Source organism: Monodon monoceros, unplaced genomic scaffold, assembly GCF_005190385.1.
Source record: "Monodon monoceros isolate NGI ecotype Baffin Bay Population unplaced genomic scaffold, NGI_Narwhal_1 Super_Scaffold_11, whole genome shotgun sequence".
NCBI lineage: Eukaryota > Metazoa > Chordata > Mammalia > Artiodactyla > Monodontidae > Monodon > Monodon monoceros.
Genome location: NW_021703767.1, coordinates 103,881,146 through 103,901,397, shown reverse-complemented (window position 1 = coordinate 103,901,397; position 20,252 = coordinate 103,881,146). Strand labels below are relative to the sequence as shown.

Sequence of the window (20,252 nt, the reverse complement as noted above, 5' to 3'; positions counted from 1 at the left end):
CTCTTTCCGCTTGAAAGAATACATAAGTAAAATACTTCATTCTGCAGGTAGCAAAACCATGGTATTGTTACTCAAGAGAGGGCTACATGTTGAAAATATGAAGTCATACACTTAGGTAAATTAATTCCATAAGGGCTTGCCTGGTGCGCAGTGGTTGAGAGTCCGCCTGCCGATGCAGGGGACACGGGTTCGTGCCCCGGTCCAGGAGGATCCCACATGCCGCGGAGCGGCTGGGCCCGTGAGCCATGGCCGCTGAGCCTGCGCGTCCGGAGCCTGTGCTCCGCAACGGGAGAGGCCACAGCAGCGAGAGGCCAGTGTACCGCAAAAAAAAATAAATAATAATTCCATAAAAATGCATTTAGCACCTATGATGTTCAAGTTGCCAAGGCAGAGATTCCTAAATGGTGTGGCCATGGCATTCTGGAGCGCTGTAAGCTCTTCATAGATATGCTCCCAACTCTGATTGATCCATTTTTGTCCCAGCTGAGCACCACGCGTGCATGGTGATGCCTGTCCCAGGGAATGATGAACAGAGAGGGTGCTGTGACTTGTGGTCAGCAGGATAAACCTTGCTGCAGGAAGTAAGAAGAGTGACCTAACAGCAAATCGGGACTATAGGAAGATGGTGTGCTGACAGGAACATTTGAGAACATCGCTTCATGAATTTCTAATAGTGCACAGGAAAGCAGGCAGGAGTTAACATTCAGACAACATAGCAATGGGGGGAAGGGAGTGTGTGAGCCGGGGAACCCTCCAGGTGAGCTTCCCAAAGTACTAGTCAAAATGGTGCCAGTCCACAGAGAGATGGAAACCACTATTCTATAGGGGCCCAGACACAAAGCTTACTGCCGTGAATGGATTTCTAGAAACCCCAGGATTAAGATATATACACAACCACCTGAAATATGAGGTAGAAAATGAGAATTGCCACAAATGAGAGATGATGTTAGGGATTCTGAGAAGAAAGAGATAACTTCTAGCTGGGGACAGTGGATTTGGGGATGAGTAGTATACATTTTGGAGAGGAAGTGACACTGGAGCTGTTTCTTACATGGTTTTGACCTACAGAGGTGGGAAAAGAGAATTCCTGGTGGAGGGCACAGCCAAAGGGAAAAGATACCAGACAACAGTAGCATGGGAAGCCAAGAGGGGTGATCAGGTTTAAAGCTTTCTAAGGCTGCTCTATGATTTTGGAGGAGAGTAAATATAGAGATTTTTTACATATGCTTTAGGATGGAGGTCTGCAAAATATGACCCTTGGGCCAAATTAGGACCGGTGCCTGTTTTTACAAATAAAGTTTTATTGGCATCCAAAAAAAAAAAAAGATAACATCTCTAAAGCAGGGAGCTTGGCCGCTGTCTCAGGTAGTCATTTATTGAAGTAAAGGATGTAGGAAGGAAAGAAGTAGAAAATCAAAATGAAAAGGAAATTTAAGATTATACCCAAAAGGCTGTTTAAAAATTCATCATTGCATAAATCTACATAAATGTAGATCTGCATAAATGAAAATTGTTAAGGGAAATTTTGGATATTGGGCTATATTCACAATCTTTTAAGGCAAGTGTCTTGGAAGACAGTTATTCCATGCCATTTAACATTCGAAGCAGGGTAGTGGGTAGACGGACCACAGCCCTGCCCGGGGACTAACGGGCAGTGCAGAGTCAGTGCGCCTGGTCCTGTTGCCCTGTAACTGTGTGGTCCTGGGCAGGACCAACAGGCATCTCACGTTCCATCCAGTTCTACAGAGAATATTCAGAAGGAGGTATTAACAACTAATTTTTCTTTGTAATGAAAGGGAGGCAGAGTATATTACTAGTTTCGAGTTAAAATAATGGAGCATAAAAATGTTTCACCTTATGAAATTACTTCATCCTGATGAAATTATTTCATTATGGAATAATTTCATGCTATGTGATTTGTCTGCCAGTGCGAGCATTTGGCTGGTACATCAGTCTACTGACAGATATATTCTAACTTTAACAATGTGACCATTTTAAAAAGTATGAGTGAGAAAGAAATTCATTCAGCTGATATAGCTGCAATTCTAATTTCAGATCTTCTTGGCCTCATTAAATATCTCTCACGACATTTATGGTCTGATTTTTATATTTCCAGCAATAAAAAGGAACATTTGCCATGAGAAATTAACTGATAAATTGTAATAAAGCAAAATTAAATAGAGAAAGTTAGGTCATTGATAAATAATGTCATATATTCATTTTGCGTTTTAGAGCCCAGTATATACTTATTTTCTCCAGCATGTACCATTAGCATATTGATGCGCATTAGATGGCTTAGTTCATGTGTAAAGAATGTAAAATAATGAAGGGAATTTATCTTTTTGTTTTCAGAAATGCTTACAAAAATAGCTGACCTATCACATTATTACCTAAACCGTTACTAACGGGTTACAGAAAGTGGCCACAAAAGTGACAGAAATAAAAGCTTTACGTCCTCAGAAGAATCTCGTATTCATGGTCTGGAATAGAGTCTAGCTCTATTTTCCTTGTAAATGGCCCCTTAATGCACCCGAAGTTGTCAGAGGGAACACAAGTGCCTCACCCCAGGGGTCATTTTGGCCCGGACCAAGTCAGTGAGAGTCTTCCCACCCTTTTTTTTTTTTTGCGGTATGCGGGCCTCTCACTGTTGTGGCCTCTCCCATTGTGGAGCACAGGCTCCAGACGTGCAGGCTCAGCGGCCATGGCTCACAGGCCTAGCTGCTCCGCGGCATGGGATCTTCCCGGACCGGGGCACGAACCCGTGTCCCCTGCATCGGCAGGCAGACTCTCAACCACTGGGCCACCAGGGAAGCCCTTCCCACCCTTTTTAACCAGACTTGGATTCACAAGCCTTGGATCCCACCTTTAGCGCAGCCACCAACTTACTCTGTGATTGGGATGTTTTTAACCTCTCTTCACCTGGAAAAAGGGATAAGAATAACTTCAACCCATTTCACAGGAATGTAGGAAGGAGAAAACAAAACAATGCATGGGCAAGTACTCCGAAAGCTGAAAGGCCAAATACAAACATAGATGTTATTATTTCCTAAGAGCCTGAATATACTCAATCTTTTGTTTCTAACTTCAAGCATGGGAGAAAGATTTCTGTTTTCTTTTGTGCCTAAATTGAACAAAAGGTACAAACCATCTCACTTTGACTTTTCTCCTACTTCAAGCATTTGGCTTCAAGAAAGCCTTTTGTCAGCAAGCTGCCAACCCATAGAGTTGAAAGGAAAGCCAGACTGCACTCCAAGTCTGGCGAGTAGAGGTGGAGAAAACAGAGAAGAGTGCTGGAACTTTCCTGGTCTCCAGCAAAAGACTGAGCAGGACTGCAGAGGTAACTGTATTCACACAACCGGTTACAGACCCTGCAGGGAACCGGATTTGGCTTACAACTGAACAATAGTGAGGGCATGGCTTGACTCTTCTTATGAGAGGGTCTCAACTGTGGAGGTAGAAATTACACAGGCTTTGTCCCAAGCATAAGAGATGACGTGTGAAGCGTCCTCCCAGCTGGGGAACTGGTCCCCATGAAGTTTCCTCTGCCTGGAGCACATCGTTTCTCTTAGCCTTGTCCTTTCCTAAGGAGGTCTTTCTTAGGGAGACCTTTCCGGCTGACACCCCCACCCCAGTCCGGACCCCATCCAGCGTAAAAACTCAGAGCCCCTGCATTTCTCCTTTATAATCATTGATCTTCGCCTGGAATTAGTGATTCATTAATTTGACTGATTAGCAGTCTGTTTTTCTCTCTCCCTTCCCCCCAGCAAGCTCCCTGAAAACAGGGAACCCTTTGATTTCATAGTGTCACCAGAACAGAGCAGAATGCCCAGTTCAGAATGGGCCCTCAATAAATATTTACTAAATGAGTGATGAAAGAAATATGATTTGAAGAGAACTTCAAAGCAGAATATTTCAGATCACAAATCATTTCTAGGTAGGCCCATTTATGCAAATATACACTATTTATCATAAAACCCTCAATTTACTGTTGCACAGGGAGACCATACTGCAAGTTGAGGGAGACCGTAAAATGAGCAGGCAAGTTAGTAGGAAGGAAAAATGCTGCACACCCGAAAAGGGGGTTCTTAGAGACTGGATGGTTTACAAGGTCCTAACTGCCCACGTTTAGACCTTAAGGAGGGACGAGAACAGGGCAGAGCTATTGCTTCCCAGGTTTAAAAGCACGAAGTCCCAGTCAGCAGACATCAGAGAGAAACTCCCTTCTGCACCAGGCACCATGTGACAGAACAGAAAGTTGCATGATGGGGCCACCCACACTTTCTCAAGCTATCAGGACAGCTTCCAGAAGCACAGGTGAAACAGCAGCCAGTTTGGTTGTGTTCTGTTTACTTTCTTCTGTTCTAAAATGTTGAAAAGTATAGCTCATTAGGCATTCATTCACATGAATGTAAATAACAAGGAAGATACATTTTTCAAAAAATATTCTTCAGGGCTTCCCTGGTGGCGCAGTGGTTGAGAGTCTGCCTGCCGATGCTGGGGACACAGGTTCGTGCCCCAGTCCGGGAAGATCCCGCATGCCGCAGAGTGGCTGGGCCCGTGAGCCATGGCCGCTGAGCCTGCGCGTCCGGAGCCTGTGCTCCACAACGGGAGAGGCCACAACAGTGAGAGGCCCGCGTACCGAAAAAAAAAAAAAAAAAATTCTTCAAGCACCACAGCAAGATAAAGCAATTAATTGTTCTTAATTTTTATCAAGTTGTGCTCCAAGCGACCATGCTTTTTGGATAAAAGTCAGTCCCCATCCCCCTTCCATCTGTTTTTTTACTCTTGCACACACTTATTTACACACAATTTAGTGCCAATTTTCAACAAAATAAGGTTTTTTTTAAATTTTTACATTGTGATCTTCCTATATCTTTCAATTATTCTATGGAACATAGCATTAAATACCATCTTCCTCACTAAGTGGCTTGAATTTATGACTTCCTGAGAGCTAACACATTTATTTTTGTGTTAAACAAATATAAAGAATAAGGACGCTGAGTAGTGAATATCATGTCTTTTCTGGGGCTTTTAAGGCTATAGAGTTTCTTTTCTTTCCTTCAAAAGGTTGTACACAATAAATTACATTGCAAATAAAAATGAATTAAGTGAGACTGAGAGATCAGAGAAGAAACAAAGAGACGCCAGTTTCTGTAGAGGGTCTTTAATGGATGATGCTTTGGGACGACCAATTTGGAAAGAAAAAAAATCAAATAAAAATCCATTCCATACTCATTTTGCAGACCTCATCCTTTTCTTTGTTTTCATATAAATAACTCTGCCAATGTTTTATTTTATATAAGATCTATACTGTTTTTCTACTGTGTCCTAATGGTCTGCAAACAAATTCTAACTCTCTTAAATGCAAACAGAAATTAAACAAATTAAATGCTGTTTGTTAAGTAACTTCAAAATAGCAATAAGCAGGACACTTTCACTTATGCATCATCAACTGTACAACTTCCCCTTTACTTTCGCCATTGCTCCTACTATGACTAGCAGAAATCCTAAAAGATCAGACAATAAAAACCCAAAGAGGTCTTCACATTTTTTTCAATTTCATACTCAAGGTCCATCTCAATCTGTGAACTGCTTTCATCTTTGAGACTGTTTGAAACCCATTAATTTTATTCCTCCTTTGGTAAAGTAAGAACAAGCCATGATCACAGAGGAAACTGTCATTTCTTTCCCTCTGTGGAATCTCTCCTTTACCATACTCCATTTAGCAGTGGCTAGGACTGCAGACCTGGGTTTATCCCATGCTCGGGAGGAATCATTTATTTCTCCATAATGCTGAGCACCTAGCAGAGTTCCTTGAATATAGAAAATGTTCAATGCAAATTTGGCAAAAGAATGGGTGAATGAAAGAATAATACAATTTTCATTGTTTTAAAATGCATCATTTCCACCCTGTTATCTTACTACAGTTTGAAACCCCTTGTCAGTCAGTCTTTACAAAATAGCTTTTAGGCCTCCCTACAGAGAAACAGATGATGGCACAGAGAAATGTTGTGGCTTTAGGAGAGCTTAGAAAGAAGGACCTGTGCTCAACTAAGCTTCACGTGAAGTAGTTTTGTCTGAGTGACACTTTGGAGATTCTCCAGGAGGAGAAAGGATTATTTTGGAGTGTGAGGCAAAGTCAGGAGCTCCCAGCAGCAGAAATATTTCAAACGTTTTCATTCAGGCGGGGCAATGACCTGTCTAAATCAAACCAGCACCCCTAACCTTGTTCCATAAGGCTATTAGGGGAATACAGTGTGACTTCCTCTGAGAGAAATCTTTGCCTTTAACCTGACCTACCGTTGAGCCTTGTGTGTCTCTATATCATTCCTTTGCTTTTACTTTGTTCTCTCTGTGACTATGGAATTTCCCATTTGGTCAAGCGTTTAAGGGGTGAGAGAATTAATAAATCCTAATCCTACAAAGATGACTGTTTCAGTCTGCCTTAATAAAAGCAAAGGTTCCTGGTGCTCTAAGGCCACCACCCAGCAGATGCGCCTGTGTCAGGGACCGCGTAACTGCCATCCCTCCCATGTGTGCCAAGGAGCTTAACCACAGAGCGGTGACTACTTGCCTCCCTGTGCTAAATGGGAGCACAGATTCCCTTTAAGGCAAACTTTGCAAGCAAGAGTAACCTTGAAAAAGACCCTTTAGACGCAGATCAATGCTCAGGAACGTTGCCAACCACTTACACTCCCCTTTGACACTTCACAGATGTTACTTATGCTGGAGAAGAGGCCTCCTTCTACCCCAAACCCAAATCCCTGCTGTCCCTTGAGCTCAGTGGGGTCTTGTCGGATGAGCCCCTGGGGAAATATGCACACCTTCTCTCCTTCGTCAACTCGGGTCACTTTGGGGGAGTCCTCCCTGCCCCTCTGGGAATACTTCCGTGGTGTTGTGACCTTAGCCTCTCCGGAGAATCCTCTGTCTGTTCTGGAGGTCTCCTGTGGGTACCGGATTTCAGCCCCCTGGATCTGCCTGAAAGCAGAACCACCCGGCGGTCTCCAACCCCCCCAAGCTCTGGGACTGCTGCGGGGCTGCGCTAGCCATTAATGGCCATCATCCATTTTTAATCAGAAAGATCACAAGAAGGATGGTAAGCGAATCCCAGTCGCAAGTCAATTTAAATAACATTCCTGGGGAAATCCAATCACTTAAAACTGAAACACCTACGCGAGCAAGAGCCCCCGCCCGAGTGGCGGGGAAGAGCGAGACGGTCGACTTAATCAAGATCAGGGGGCTCCCAGCCTTAGCGCAGAGCGTTAACCCTTCCAGCCCCGGAGGGTGCCAAGGGGGGCTTGGAAGAGCGCGGCCGGCCGGGGCCAAGATGCCCACGGCAGCCCCACGCAGGCTGCCCCTGCCATCTTGGGCGGTTCCGGACGCCCTGCGCCCGGCCTGGGCGGCTGGGCGCGCGGGGTTAAGGTCAGAAGCTCAGGAGGCTGTTCAGGCGCGGGAAGCGGCCGCCTCCCGCAGCCTCGGCGCGCCTCGGGCTCCTCCTTCCGCCCAAGCGTGGCCAAGTGAGGACTGCTCCGGCCGCAGGTAGCAGAGGCAAGGCAGGCGGCGCGCGGGACCCGAGCGGAGCACCCGGGGAGGGACTGACGGACACGCGGACAGACGGATACCCCCGCGCCCCCGGACCTTAGCAAAGGTACGCGCGGGCCATGTGGGGACCCGGGGTCACGGCCGAGGGCCTGTCGGTGGCGCCGGCGCCGCCACCGCTGCTGCTACTGCTGGCGCTGGCGCTGGTGGCGCCCTCGCGGGGCGGCGGAGGCTGCGCGGAGCTGGCGTGCGGCGAGCGGGAGCGCTGCTGCGACGCGGCCAACGCCACCGCGGTGCGCTGCTGCAAGCTGCCGCTGCACGCTTTCCTCGACAACGTGGGCTGGTTCGTCCGCAAGCTCTCCGGGCTGCTCATCCTGCTGGTGCTCTTCGCCATCGGCTACTTCTTGCAGCGCATCATCTGCCCCAGCCCACGCAGGTACCCGCGCGGGCAGGCGCGGCCGGGGCCACCGGGGGGCGCCGGGCAGCCGGGGGCCGCGGGGCCGCCCGACGACGGCGACGACGACTCGCCCGCGCTGCTGCGGGACGAGGCGGCCGCCGGCTCTCAAGACTCGCTGCTGGACAGTGGAGGCGGTGGCCGGGGCCGGGCAGGCGGCGGGCGCTCGGCCCCTTCCTGCGCCTCGGAGCACGAGCTGCGCGTAGTCTCGCCGGTCTTCCTGCAGCTGCCCAGCTACGAGGAGGTCAAGTACCTGCCCACCTACGAGGAGTCCATGCGGCTGCAGCAGTTCAGTCCCGGGGAGGTCGTGTTGCCCGTGTCGGTGCTCGGCCGCCCGCGAGGTGGAGGCGCCGGGCAGTCCGACGGCGGCGGCGAGGGCCGCTTCCCGCTCATCTGAGCGCCCGGGGCCTCGCGAGGACCACGCGGACAGAACCAGGCCGGGGGCTACGGGTGGGACGCAAGGCCGGGGTGGCCGCGGCCGCCGCCGCCAGTTGTCTCAGACCCCGCCTGTCGCCCGGAGACTGGGTTGGGGCCATCCCCACCCCCGCCTCCCCCGGGATGTTAAGTTTCCCTACGTTTCATTCGGTTCAAGGAAACGTTAGGCAAGCGCGGCGGGGGCGATAGCAGCAGACGAGGCCAGAGCGCAACTTTGGAGGACGTCCCCGCCCTAAGCCTCGCCTCGGCTTGAGTTCACTTGTAAGTGCCTGCTTCCCGAATCAGAGAACATATGAGCTTCGGGGGAAGGGCAGTAACCTTTAGGGATGAAGCGAGAGGGACGCAGTTCCACTCCTTTCCCTCTCGCCTGGACAGGTCAAGGTCTCCCAGGATGGGCGGAGGGCGAGGAGGTGAGCCATGACTGGAGACTGATGCGCGCGGGTCTGGGAGAGCAGCACCTAGGTATGGTCGAATCCCTCCCTTGCGGAGAACCCAAAAAAACCCTTCCGTGTCTTCCTGGCCAAGCATAGTCACAGTTCACAGATTGGTGGGGGGAGAGCCGTGATATCCGGTTAGTTGCCGTACTTATGCAGCAATTACGCGTATCCAGGACCATACTCGTAATAAGGTACAGTTGAACTTTTGATTTTTCAATAACTGAGAAGATATTTATATTTATTTGTCCTTTATTTTTATATTTTTACCATGTATTAAATAAACGCATTCGGAGGGTATCTCCACAGTTAATGACAAGATAATCATCTTAGCACCTTTTTTAGGCCTTAATGGCCCAGAAATTGTCTACACTCTATCATTACTGTTTAATAAAATGTTGGACATTATTTCATTTACAATGGGAAAAAGAAGAGGCATGGTCAAACGAGAAAACATATGTGATTAAAAACATGAAGCATACCTTATTTTCACTATTTGAGAAGAATATATTTTATTTTTAGTACTGTGGCATAATATATAACTTTTTATAATAACCATACATTATGTATGTAGTCAAGGTCATAGTTATATGTAAAAAGCATTGATATATGTATGCCATACCACGAAGCATGATGTCACGCACTTTTCCCTCCATTTTCCATTTGGAATACACTTCACAGCATTATACAAAGCATAATTTGTTGTGACTTGTGACTTTTGTTTAAAGCCATAATTGTGCAGTAAGGTACTACAGAAGGATTCAACCTATCTAAAGAAAAAAACATGTCGTTGTATCAGTTCTACCATTCTGTGAAATGTCCTTTAAGCAAATGGTAATATAAAGTAATATATTAAAATGCATTATGTATAATGTACATATGCATATCGTCTGTGTACAGTAAACACATTGTATATCATATAATTATTCCAGTTTGTGATTATCAAGAAAGAAAAAGAAGGAAAACAAATACAAAAGGTTTCTCTTGGGGAAGGATGAGTATTACACTGAGAAAAATTACACAGTGGACCTCACACGTGTATCTAGACAAGTTGTTCTTATGATTGAAAAGTTCTGACAATCCTGAGAAATCTTAAAATATCTGAATTGTATTAGAAGAAAATGATTTGATTACTTTAAACTTTTTAAAGCTGATTGAAAAAGTCTGACAGTTCTAAGAAATCTTAAGATGTCTGAATTGTAAGAGAAGAGAATGGTTTACTCTAAACTTCTAAAAGCTAATGACCCTGTCATTAAAGAGAATCATTTGAAGTGTATTAAAACAGAAAACATTAAAATCTTTCTCTGTGCAAATTGTATTAGATGTGTGACTATATGGTAATGTATTAAAATATGAAATGTGTGTCTTTATCATTTAAAAGCAATTTTAAGCTGTGAATTGGCGAAAGCATCAGCAGTTGAGACTATATCAACTTTTTTGAGAATGGTACAGGATTTAATGAAATCACATTATATTGAATAATCACAAATGTTAATGTTACTCAAACACTACATTTTAATTACATGTGGCTGTCAGTACCACCCACTGTTCAGACAAACCGGAAAGTTGCCTTATTCCTTTAAATGATTTATTCTTTGAGGGTACACTGTTTTAGACACTTTTAAAAACTCACCCATATCTGAAACATCTAACTGAATATCCAAGTACCAGTATATAAAGTATATCCTCTATGTTGTTACTACCAACATCTAGAAGTGTACAACAAAATCTTGTGAAAATACACTTAAAATATGAACCAAGATGTTTTCCTTGTACCAGCTATGGAACACTTCTCTCCCTAAAATTCAGAATGTCTATAATGTGACACCAATCATGCAATGAAATTCTACTAAATTTTAAAGTTACAACAAGTTTTACACTTGTTTTTTTCCTACACATCACACAAGCTTTTATTCACATCCCCCAGTTCAATAAAAAATGAGTTTACTTTGGTTTTTTTCTTGTAATTCATTGATTTACCAAGCATGATTCTGTTCAGGCATAATTTTGTCGGGGGGGGGCGGAATCCTGAAAAGCTATTTTTATTAGTGATAAATTAACATATCTCAGGGCAATACACACACATATGTAACATACCATATTAATACACACAGAACCCATGTGTTCACAACACTAGAATACCTGGATAGAAACATTTTTAAAGCACTAACGGCAATATCTTGGTGGTCAGTTTTATAGATTTCACCTGGAAGTTATTTATTACATAGAACTAGTAGAAAATAGAAATGTAGATAATAGTTTTATTCTTTCACCTGAAAATAAATCATGATGAGATGCTGATTTTACTTATTTTTAATATTCTATATATAGTATAGAATGCAGATATAGCTATATGGATACAGACATATCTATATAGATTTATAGTCTGTGACTGATATCTTTTGCAGGGCTGCTACATACCATATCTTAAACAAAGCCACCTGGAAATGCCAGGTTCTCCAGTACTAACGAACTTTCGCTCCTGGTTTTCAGTTATCAAACTAATTCACGTACTAAAACATTTCAAACATTTTTATTTTCATTGACTTCTCATGAGTAGGGAAGTAATGGCCCTGGATATGTTAAGAATCCATCTGGAATGAGAGAAAACATGATTGATTTTCTAAATCGTGTGTGTATATATATATAATCACCAGTTGCTTAAAAGCAATTTGTAATGGTGTTGTTCAGTATCATAACCAAGAGGAAACTGTCTTCTTAAGATATAATGATAGTTTTAAGAGGCCATTAATTGCCACATTCTGCAAATGTGGGTGTGCTTCAGCCATGGAAAATGGCATTGGCAATTATGCCAAAGGGCATGAGGTGTACTATATAAGGAAAACAAGATTCAATTGTGAAGGCCAAAGGGAACATTAAGGAAATGGCCTCAACAGTTTAAAAAGCAATATGGTAAGTATCTTAATGTTGTACTTTTTGTATATAGTTTCTCTCAAGCGGAATTAATAAAGGAAACAATCCAGAGCTGAAACTGATATGTTATAAACATGAGGTGGTGTTGAGATTTATACTATATTCTGTATTGACTTGTAAAAATTTTGTGAATCATAATTAATTTGGATTTCCACACTAAGAGAAACAATGAGTTGTTTTATTTTGAACAACCCAGCATTAACCATCTCTCCAAAAGTGTAAGTTACAGACAACCAATCAATAATAGAATATTTGACAAGTTTATGTCTGACCTCACTGGTTTACAATTTATTTTTTCATTCATTCTCCTTTCATCCATTGGTGAAAAGGCTAATAAGTGGTAGGCTAAGGGAAAGTATTTTGTCAACCAAAGATTAAATCAAGTAACCAGCTAATTGCAAGAAATTAAGACATCTTTTCTTCCATAGGGGTAGAAAGGATGTCTTCATTATGTTTTTAAAATTTTGCCTATAAAATAATTAAATGTCAAATAAAACCAATACTTTGATTATACTTAAATACATATAGAACCTAATTTTATTTATTTATTCTCTTTTACCTACAGAATTCACTTTTAATTTTATGGCAAAAATTATCCTATGGAGGATATTTAGGCTTGCCATTAAACTAAAGATTATCACTTTTTATCCCTCCTAGCTAAGCACCTTCATTGTCTTGATATCTTCTAGTTCTTATTTTCTTTCTTTGTGTGTTGTTCTTATCCTGCTTTGGATTTTCAGTAGATGTTTTCTCCCAAACTCATCGTTTAGAACTCCAGGTTAATCTTTGCTGGAATTTAATATCACTCTGGTTATGCCTTGGCTTTTTGCACAAAGTTTCTTCTTTTGGTAAAACAGTATTTTCCAAAGTGTTTATTTTGTGTTCTATTCGCATGTGACTTCTGTAGTTTTCCAGTTTTGAATGAGGTAATTTTTCCTTTTTATCCACTAAATGACTGTAAACATATCTCTTTGTTCTCATCTACAGAATTTTCTCTGTCACACTGGGGCAGAGATCAAATCTTTGCATCTTTTTAGCAAAGACTTTAATTTTTCCAGATTTCAAACACAATAAATCTTTATTTACCTCTTTGTCTTATTGCTGCCTCTTTGTTGGCTACATTTGTTTCATCAGACAAAGGATTAGAATCTTGCAGATTTGCTCCTGTTTTATTTTGGTTTGTGTGAATTTTCTCTTCTGTATTGACCAAAGATTTTACCATATCAAAATTAATTTTTGATTATTTTCCTGGGTCTTAAAAGTATCTTGTCTTCATTCTAGATTTCACTTTTCTCTTGCAAACTCTTCACTGGTTTGTCAGCACGTGCATAACCCTTGTTGAAATGGCCAAGCTATCAGATTCCTGTAAATTTACACCAGTTTTACTTCTTCCTCTGATGTTACAGTCTCTGTCTTTTGTTTCGTAGCTCCATCTTCAGGGTTTTTCTCTTGGAAACTTCACAGTATTCTTTTCATCTTTCTTTATCTGGATCTTTTTTTTTTTTTTAAGAAGATGTTGGGGGTAGGAGTTTATTAATTAATTTATTTATTTTTGCTGTGTTGCGTCTTCGTTTCTGTGCAAGGGCTTTCTTTAGCTGTGGCAAGCAGCGGCCACTCTTCATCGCGGTGCGCGGGCCTCTCACTATCGTGGCCTCTCTTGTTACGGAGCACAGGCTCCAGACGCGCAAGCTCAGTAGTTGTGGCTCACGGGCCTAGATGCTCCGCGGCATGTGGGATCCTCCCAGACCAGGGCTCGAACCCGTGTCCCCTGCATTAGCAGGCAGGTTCTCAACCACTGCGCCACCAGGGAAGCCCTATCTGAATCTTTTCTGTTAATATAAGCAACTGAGACTTGAGTTCTGTATCAGTTCTATATCTGTGTCTGGGATATAGGGACATTCCCTGACTCAGCTTTTCTTGAAAATTAAGCTCATATTTCTTTACATTCATCTCTCTTTGTACATTCTCTTTTGACTAGGCAAATGTTTAGTTTTTTTTAATCTTTTTTGTTTCATAGGATAGATCTTGTTCTTTGACTAACTATCTTGAATGTTCTTTGGCTACATGTCTTCAGTTTCAGAGGCATTAGTTTTAGGTTCATATTCACAAGGCTTACAAGAGGAGTTTTCTTGACTGAGATCTCCTGGTCCAGCCTTATTTTTGTTCACTGAATCAAACATTTCTTCAAATCCACTATAGTCCACTTCCAAACAGCGTGTCTTCTGCTTGGATTCTGCCATAAGTGTTTGCATTCCAAGAAGTCTTCAACTGCATTTTTCTTTTTTCTTGATGTTTTCAATCAAGTACTGATAACTATTGGCTCCAGGTTTTCTTTTGATGTTTTATTATTTTTTAAAAAATATATTATCTATCTATTTATTTTGGCTGCACCGGGTCTTAGTTGTGGCATGCAGACTCTTAGTTGTGGCATGCATGAGGGATCTAGTTCCCTGACCAGGGATCGAACCCGCGCCCCCTGTATTGGGAGCACAGAGTCTTACGCACCGGACCACCAGGGAAGTCCCTCTTTTGGTGTTTTAAGAAAAAGTTTTGTATGGCCTTCTACATTTTCTTTTGATTGAAAAACATGTACACTCTGTATGTTCTAATATTCTTTCTATTACTCGGTTTTCTTGAGTAGTATTTTTCACATCTAAAAACCTACAGATGTTTTGGTTTTCCTTGTAATTCCCCTGGTATATCTGACTCCTTCCTAAGGGTTTCCTGTGAACAAGATTTTAAAATTTGGGGTTTCCCTAAGTATTGTAATGTCTGCCAGATTTTCTACTGCATGTGCCTTAGGAGTTTTCTTCATGCCTGTAGAATGGAACATGCCTGTAGACTGTGAATGGAACCTGTCCATTCACATATCTGCTTTGGAGTTGTCCTGAGGTTAGTGAGAAGAGTCGCACTGTATTACAGTTTTGCAAATTGTAGAACACCTGTCAAGTCTTCTACTTGGTTTCCCTTTTCTTTAGGAGTTTTGTCTGTTGGTGCCTGTTGGGTTTTCCATGGGTTCAGTCTTTTCCACAGAAGTTCTCAGAAATTTCTTGATTGTTATCAGGAGTTCAGCTGATTCACGTTTCTCCCTGGGAACTGTCCCGAATTTCTTATTGTCTTATCTTCTGGGTCCACAATTTGCTGTGAAGTTTTCATAGGGCTGTAGGTTCCTGTTGGGTCTTCCACTGGTTCTGCCCTTTCTTTAAGCATCCTAAACAATCTTTTTTTTTTTATTTTTTTTTAACCTGTGACATTTTCACCTTTTCTACATTTCCACCGGGGGGATAGGGAGTTCCTGTTGCTTTCACTCTCTGGTTGTATTGCACCTTTGGTGTTTGTGTAAACTCTTGGTGCCTATCAGATAGATCTTCTTCCACGGAATCTGCATTTTCCCTCAGTTGTTCCCAGTGGTCTCCTGAACATTCTTAGATGTTCTACTGGTTCTGGTTTGTGCTTTGGAGTGTTTCTAAGCATTTTGTGAACATCACCACCATTTATTTATTCCTCTGGTTCTTTTGGTGTTTACAGGCACCCTCTGAGAGCTGCCGGGTCTTTCATTAATTCTTGTTGTATTTTAGATGTCCTCAGCACTCCCGTGAGGATGCTGAGGGTGTTTGCTGGGTCTAATGTATGCTTTGGCGTGCTCCTAAGCCTTCTGTGGACATTACCTCTATTTATTTGTCCCTGTTTCTTTTGGTGTGTGCGGGAGCTCTCGGACACCTGCCGAGTCTTCCGCAGGTTCTGCCTTTTCTTCACGCGCTTTCAGCAGTATCCTGAGGACTGCTAGCATTTCCAGAGGTTCCCGATCCTGCTCCGGAGTGCACCTAAGCTTTTTGTGGACACACATCTGTCATCGGTCTATAATTAATCATTTCATAAGTTAATTCCTGAAATTTATAGTGCTATGTTTGAGTTCCGGCAATTCATCTTGATAAGTTACATATCATTATTTCTAGCAAGCTCTGTTTTAAAATTTGGTAGCAATTCACATTGTAGTCTTTCTTCCAAAGAATAAAATGTAAGCATGTACACAGCTTTAGATATAAGCTTGGCAGTTGCTTTGGGGGTGACAGTTTTCATTTGCTATCATGATGATTATCACAGTAATAACTGTAATTCATTGAATGGTTCCATATGCCAAGCACTGTGCTAGGCATTTTATGTGTATTATCTCATTTGAAATTCATAAAAGGAGTAACTAAGGATTATTAGTTCCATTTCACAGATGAGGAAGGTGCAGCCCAGAGAGGCTGAGTGGTGTGTCCAAAGTCACATGGCTGATATGTGGAAGATCCAGGGGGCAGATCCAGCCTGTCTGACTCCAGAGCTGGGACTCTCAACCATTAAACTTCCCAGCATGCTCTTAACCCTGTGGAATATCTTATCGTTAGAGCTATGGCTTAGCTGCATAGCGTCATATGGCGTCACTTTCTTCTTTTCACAAGTGAATAAGTAGCTACTGTTATTTGCTGTTTAAAAGAGTTATTATTGGGGCTTGCCAGGTGGCGCAGTGGTTGAGAGTCCACCTGCCGATGCAGGGGACACGGGTTCGTGCCCCGGTCCGGGAAGATCCCACATGCCGCGGAGCGGCTGAGCCCGCGAGCCATGGCCGCTGAGCCTGCGCGTCCAGAGCCTGTGCTCCGCAACGGGAGAGGCCACAACAGTGAGAGGCCCGCGTACCGCAAAAAAAAAAAAAAAAAAAAGAATGATTATTAAAAATACAGTAGAATCTGGGCCGGGAATCTTTAATGACTCAACAATTATTTGTGGGCATGCAGAAATGTTTCATGGATAAAACCTGAAAACGGTCAACAAAAGCAACTCAGATACCAGTTTTTTCCATTTCATTCAGCCAGTTCCTTCAGTGGCAAGTGTGCCTCCTTTCTGGTCTGGCTTCACTAACTTTAAAAATTCAAAAACACTTCTTTAAAACAGCTGGTAAATTGTTTCCAATATTTAGAAAAAGAAACAGATTTTTGTATGCTCAGCATAAAATGAGAACCATAGAGGCTAACATTACAACTAAGTACCCAGTGCCCGCTAATATCAAAACAGGGACAAAAATAGCTTCCTAAATGAAGATTTTGTTTGTGTTCTTGTGGTAGAGTATGATTGTTAAGACTTCATGAAGAATAACAGTGGTTTAGAGTGTGACTGCCTGGGTGACTCGCTGGACTCTAGATTTACTAGTTATGTGACTGTGAGCAAGCTGCTTACCTTCTCTAAGCCTATTTTCTCATCTGTAAAGTGGGGAGAGATGGTTGTAATGAATATAAGGTAATGTATAGAAAGCACTTAACACTGTGCCTGGGCCATAAAAATGTATGCAGGTGCCAGTGCACACATATTGGTTGACACTGGGTTGTTGATAAACTTGTGGAAATTCAAAAACTTTTCTAGTTAATCATGGACATTAATGATTTGAATTGAGAATAGAAACATTTAGGATGGAGCTAGAGATGATCATACTAAGTGGAGTAAGTCAGACAGAGAAAGACAAATATCATATATCACTTATATGTGGAATCTAAAAAATGATCCAAATGAACTTATTTACAAAACAGAAACAGACTCACAGGCATAGAAAACAAACTTATGGTTACCAAAGGGGAAGGGGGATGTGGGATAAATTAGGAGTCTGGGATTAGCAGATACAAACTACTATATATAAAGTAAATAAACAAGTTCCTACTGTATAGCACAAGGAACTATATTCAATATCTTGTAATACCCTATAATGGAAAAGAATCTGAAAAAGAATATATACATACATATATATCACTTTGCTGTATATCTGAAACATTGTAAATCAACTAGTCCTCAGTAAAAAAAAAAAAAAAAAAGTATAGAAACATTTTAAAGAAAAACAGAAATTACCTTTAAAAAGAAAAACAAAACTGCCGGTCTTAATGACTGGTTTTGGTTGAGATGATACACTGTGGGTGAAAGCCTGGGTGGGAGCAGTAAGAGAGGACGGAGAGGGGCTTCCCTGGTGGCGCAGTGGTTGAGAGTCCGCCTGCCGATGCAGGGGACGCGGGTTCATGCCCCGGTCCGGGAAGATCCCACATGCCGCGGAGTGGCTGGGCCCGGGAGCCATGGCCGCTGAGCCTGCGCGTCCGGGGCCTGTGCTCCTCAACGGAAGAGGCCACAACAGTGAGAGGCCCGCGTACCGAAAAACAAAAAACAGATGAATGGATAAAACAATTGTGATATATATTTATATATATTCCATTTTATTTATTTATATATATATATATATAATGGAATATTATATATATTCCATTTTATTTATTATATTTTTATATATATTTTATATATATATTTATTTATATATATATAATATAATGGAATATTATATATATATAATGGAATATATATATAATATATATTAATATATTCCATTTTATTTATTTATATATATATATAATGGAATATATATATTTATATATATATATATATAATGGAATATTATTCAACCATAAAAAGAAGGAAATCTTCCTGTTTGTGATAATATGGATGGATCTTGAAGGCATTATGCTAAATGAAATACAGACACTGTATGACAGAGAAAGATACTGCATGTTCTCACTCATATGTGGAATCTAAAAAGGTCAAACTCATCAATACAGAGAACAGATTGGTGATTGCCAGAGAGAGGCCGGGGTGGGGTGGTAGAGTGGGTGAAGGTGGTTAAAGATACAAACTTCCATTTATAACTTAAATAAGCCCTGGGGATCTAATGTACAGCATGGTGACTATAGTTAGCAATACTGTGCTTTATAATTTAAAGTTGCTATGTGTGGTGATGGCTGTGACCTAGACTTATTGTGGTGATTTTTTCACAATATATACAGATATCAAAGCATTATGCTGTACACCTAAACCTAATATAACGTTATATGTCAATATATTTCAAATGGGAAAAAAATGCATTTCCCAAGAAGCAGTGGGTGGCATAGATTCTAGGACCAGGTTCTCGAGGCTTCTGACCCCAGATCCAAAGTTTATTAGGGATGTGTTTCCAACTGAATTGCTTAACCTCTCTGTCCCTCGAATTCTACTTCTGAAAAGGAAGCTAAAAGTAATACATCAGAGGGTAAAGCTCTTAGAGTCTGGCACCCAGTGAAGACTACATATGAGGTGGTTGGTGTTACCACTGTGAATGGATTTGAGAGAGAGGAAAGGTCAAGGTTGACTTGGCAGCCATGAAAAAAGTTTTCTTCACTGAGCTTTGAGGAGCCTCTGAATTCCAGAATGTGTCAGAAGCAGACCTTTAGCAGAATTCAGGAGCCTCTGAATTCCAGAATGTGTCAAAAGCCCTAAAATGTACGTAGCTTTGATTCGGCAATTCCCCCACTGGGAATCTATCCCATGGAAACAATCAAGGTCCTGTGCAAAATAGGATTACAGAGATATCCGTCAAAGCACTGGTCTAATGGTGAAGTATTGAAAATTACCTAATTATCCAATAGTAGGACACTGATTAAATAAACTATGCTCCATTCATACAAAGAGATATTCTTCCACCTTTAAAATGATGTGATAAGACATGTATTAATATGGGCATATGTTTATGATATATGTCATTAAGTGAAAAGAACTAGCAATAAAATAATATAAACACACACACACTGGAGAAAATTCAGGGTTTTTTTTTTAATATTTTATTTTTTGGCCTCGCCACGTGGCTTGTGGAATCATACTCCCTCGACCAGGGATCTAACCCGGGCTCCGGCTGTGAAAGCGCCAAGTCCTAACCACTGGACCACCAGGGAATTCCCGGAAATTCAGTTTTAAAATCCATCTTTTATGCCATTACACTGAGATATGCCAACAAATGTATAGAAACTTCCAGCATTTTTTGCTTAAATGTTCAGTTACTCCAGTAATAACAAATACATGTTCTTTTTTAAAAAAGAAAAGAAAATGTTATGGCAAAGTCCCCTCTAACACCCCTGCTCTCTCAATTCCCAGCTCACTCCTCCAATATCTTTTCAGAATATTCTCTGTGTATTTTTCCTACACATAGATGTATTCATAGTAAATATATATATAGTACTATTTTGCGCTTACTGTTTTTGTTTCTATGCAATTTTATCACATGTGTGGCTTCGTGTAACCACCACTACAATCAAGATAGAGAACTGTGCCATCACCTCAGAACTTTCTGGTGCCACGCTTTATAGCCCTATAGCCACACACCCCCTCCCTCTCACTAATCCTTAACCCCTGACATCTGTTAATCTGTTCTGCATATCTGTATTTTGTTATTTCAAGAATGTTATATAGGGCTTCCCTGGTGGCACAGTGATTGCGAGTCTGCCTGCCGATGCAGGGGACACGGGTTCGTGCCCCGGTCCGGGAAGATTCCACATGCCACGGAGCGTCTGGGCGCGTGAGCCACGGCCGCTGAGCCTGCGCGTCCAGAGCCTGTGCTCCGCAACGGGAGAGGCCGC

The 20,252-nt window shown here is 42.1% G+C and overlaps 1 protein-coding gene across 1 annotated transcript; it reads left to right on the top strand.

Annotated features, from left to right (window-relative positions):
* Positions 1 to 7,661: 7,661 nt before the first annotated feature.
* CUNH3orf80 (chromosome unknown C3orf80 homolog) lies at positions 7,662 to 8,390 on the top strand. The gene has a single exon (XM_029213757.1). It carries the CDS (start codon positions 7,662 to 7,664, stop codon positions 8,388 to 8,390), a length of 729 nt encoding a protein of 242 aa, XP_029069590.1.
* Positions 8,391 to 20,252: the final 11,862 nt, after the last annotated feature.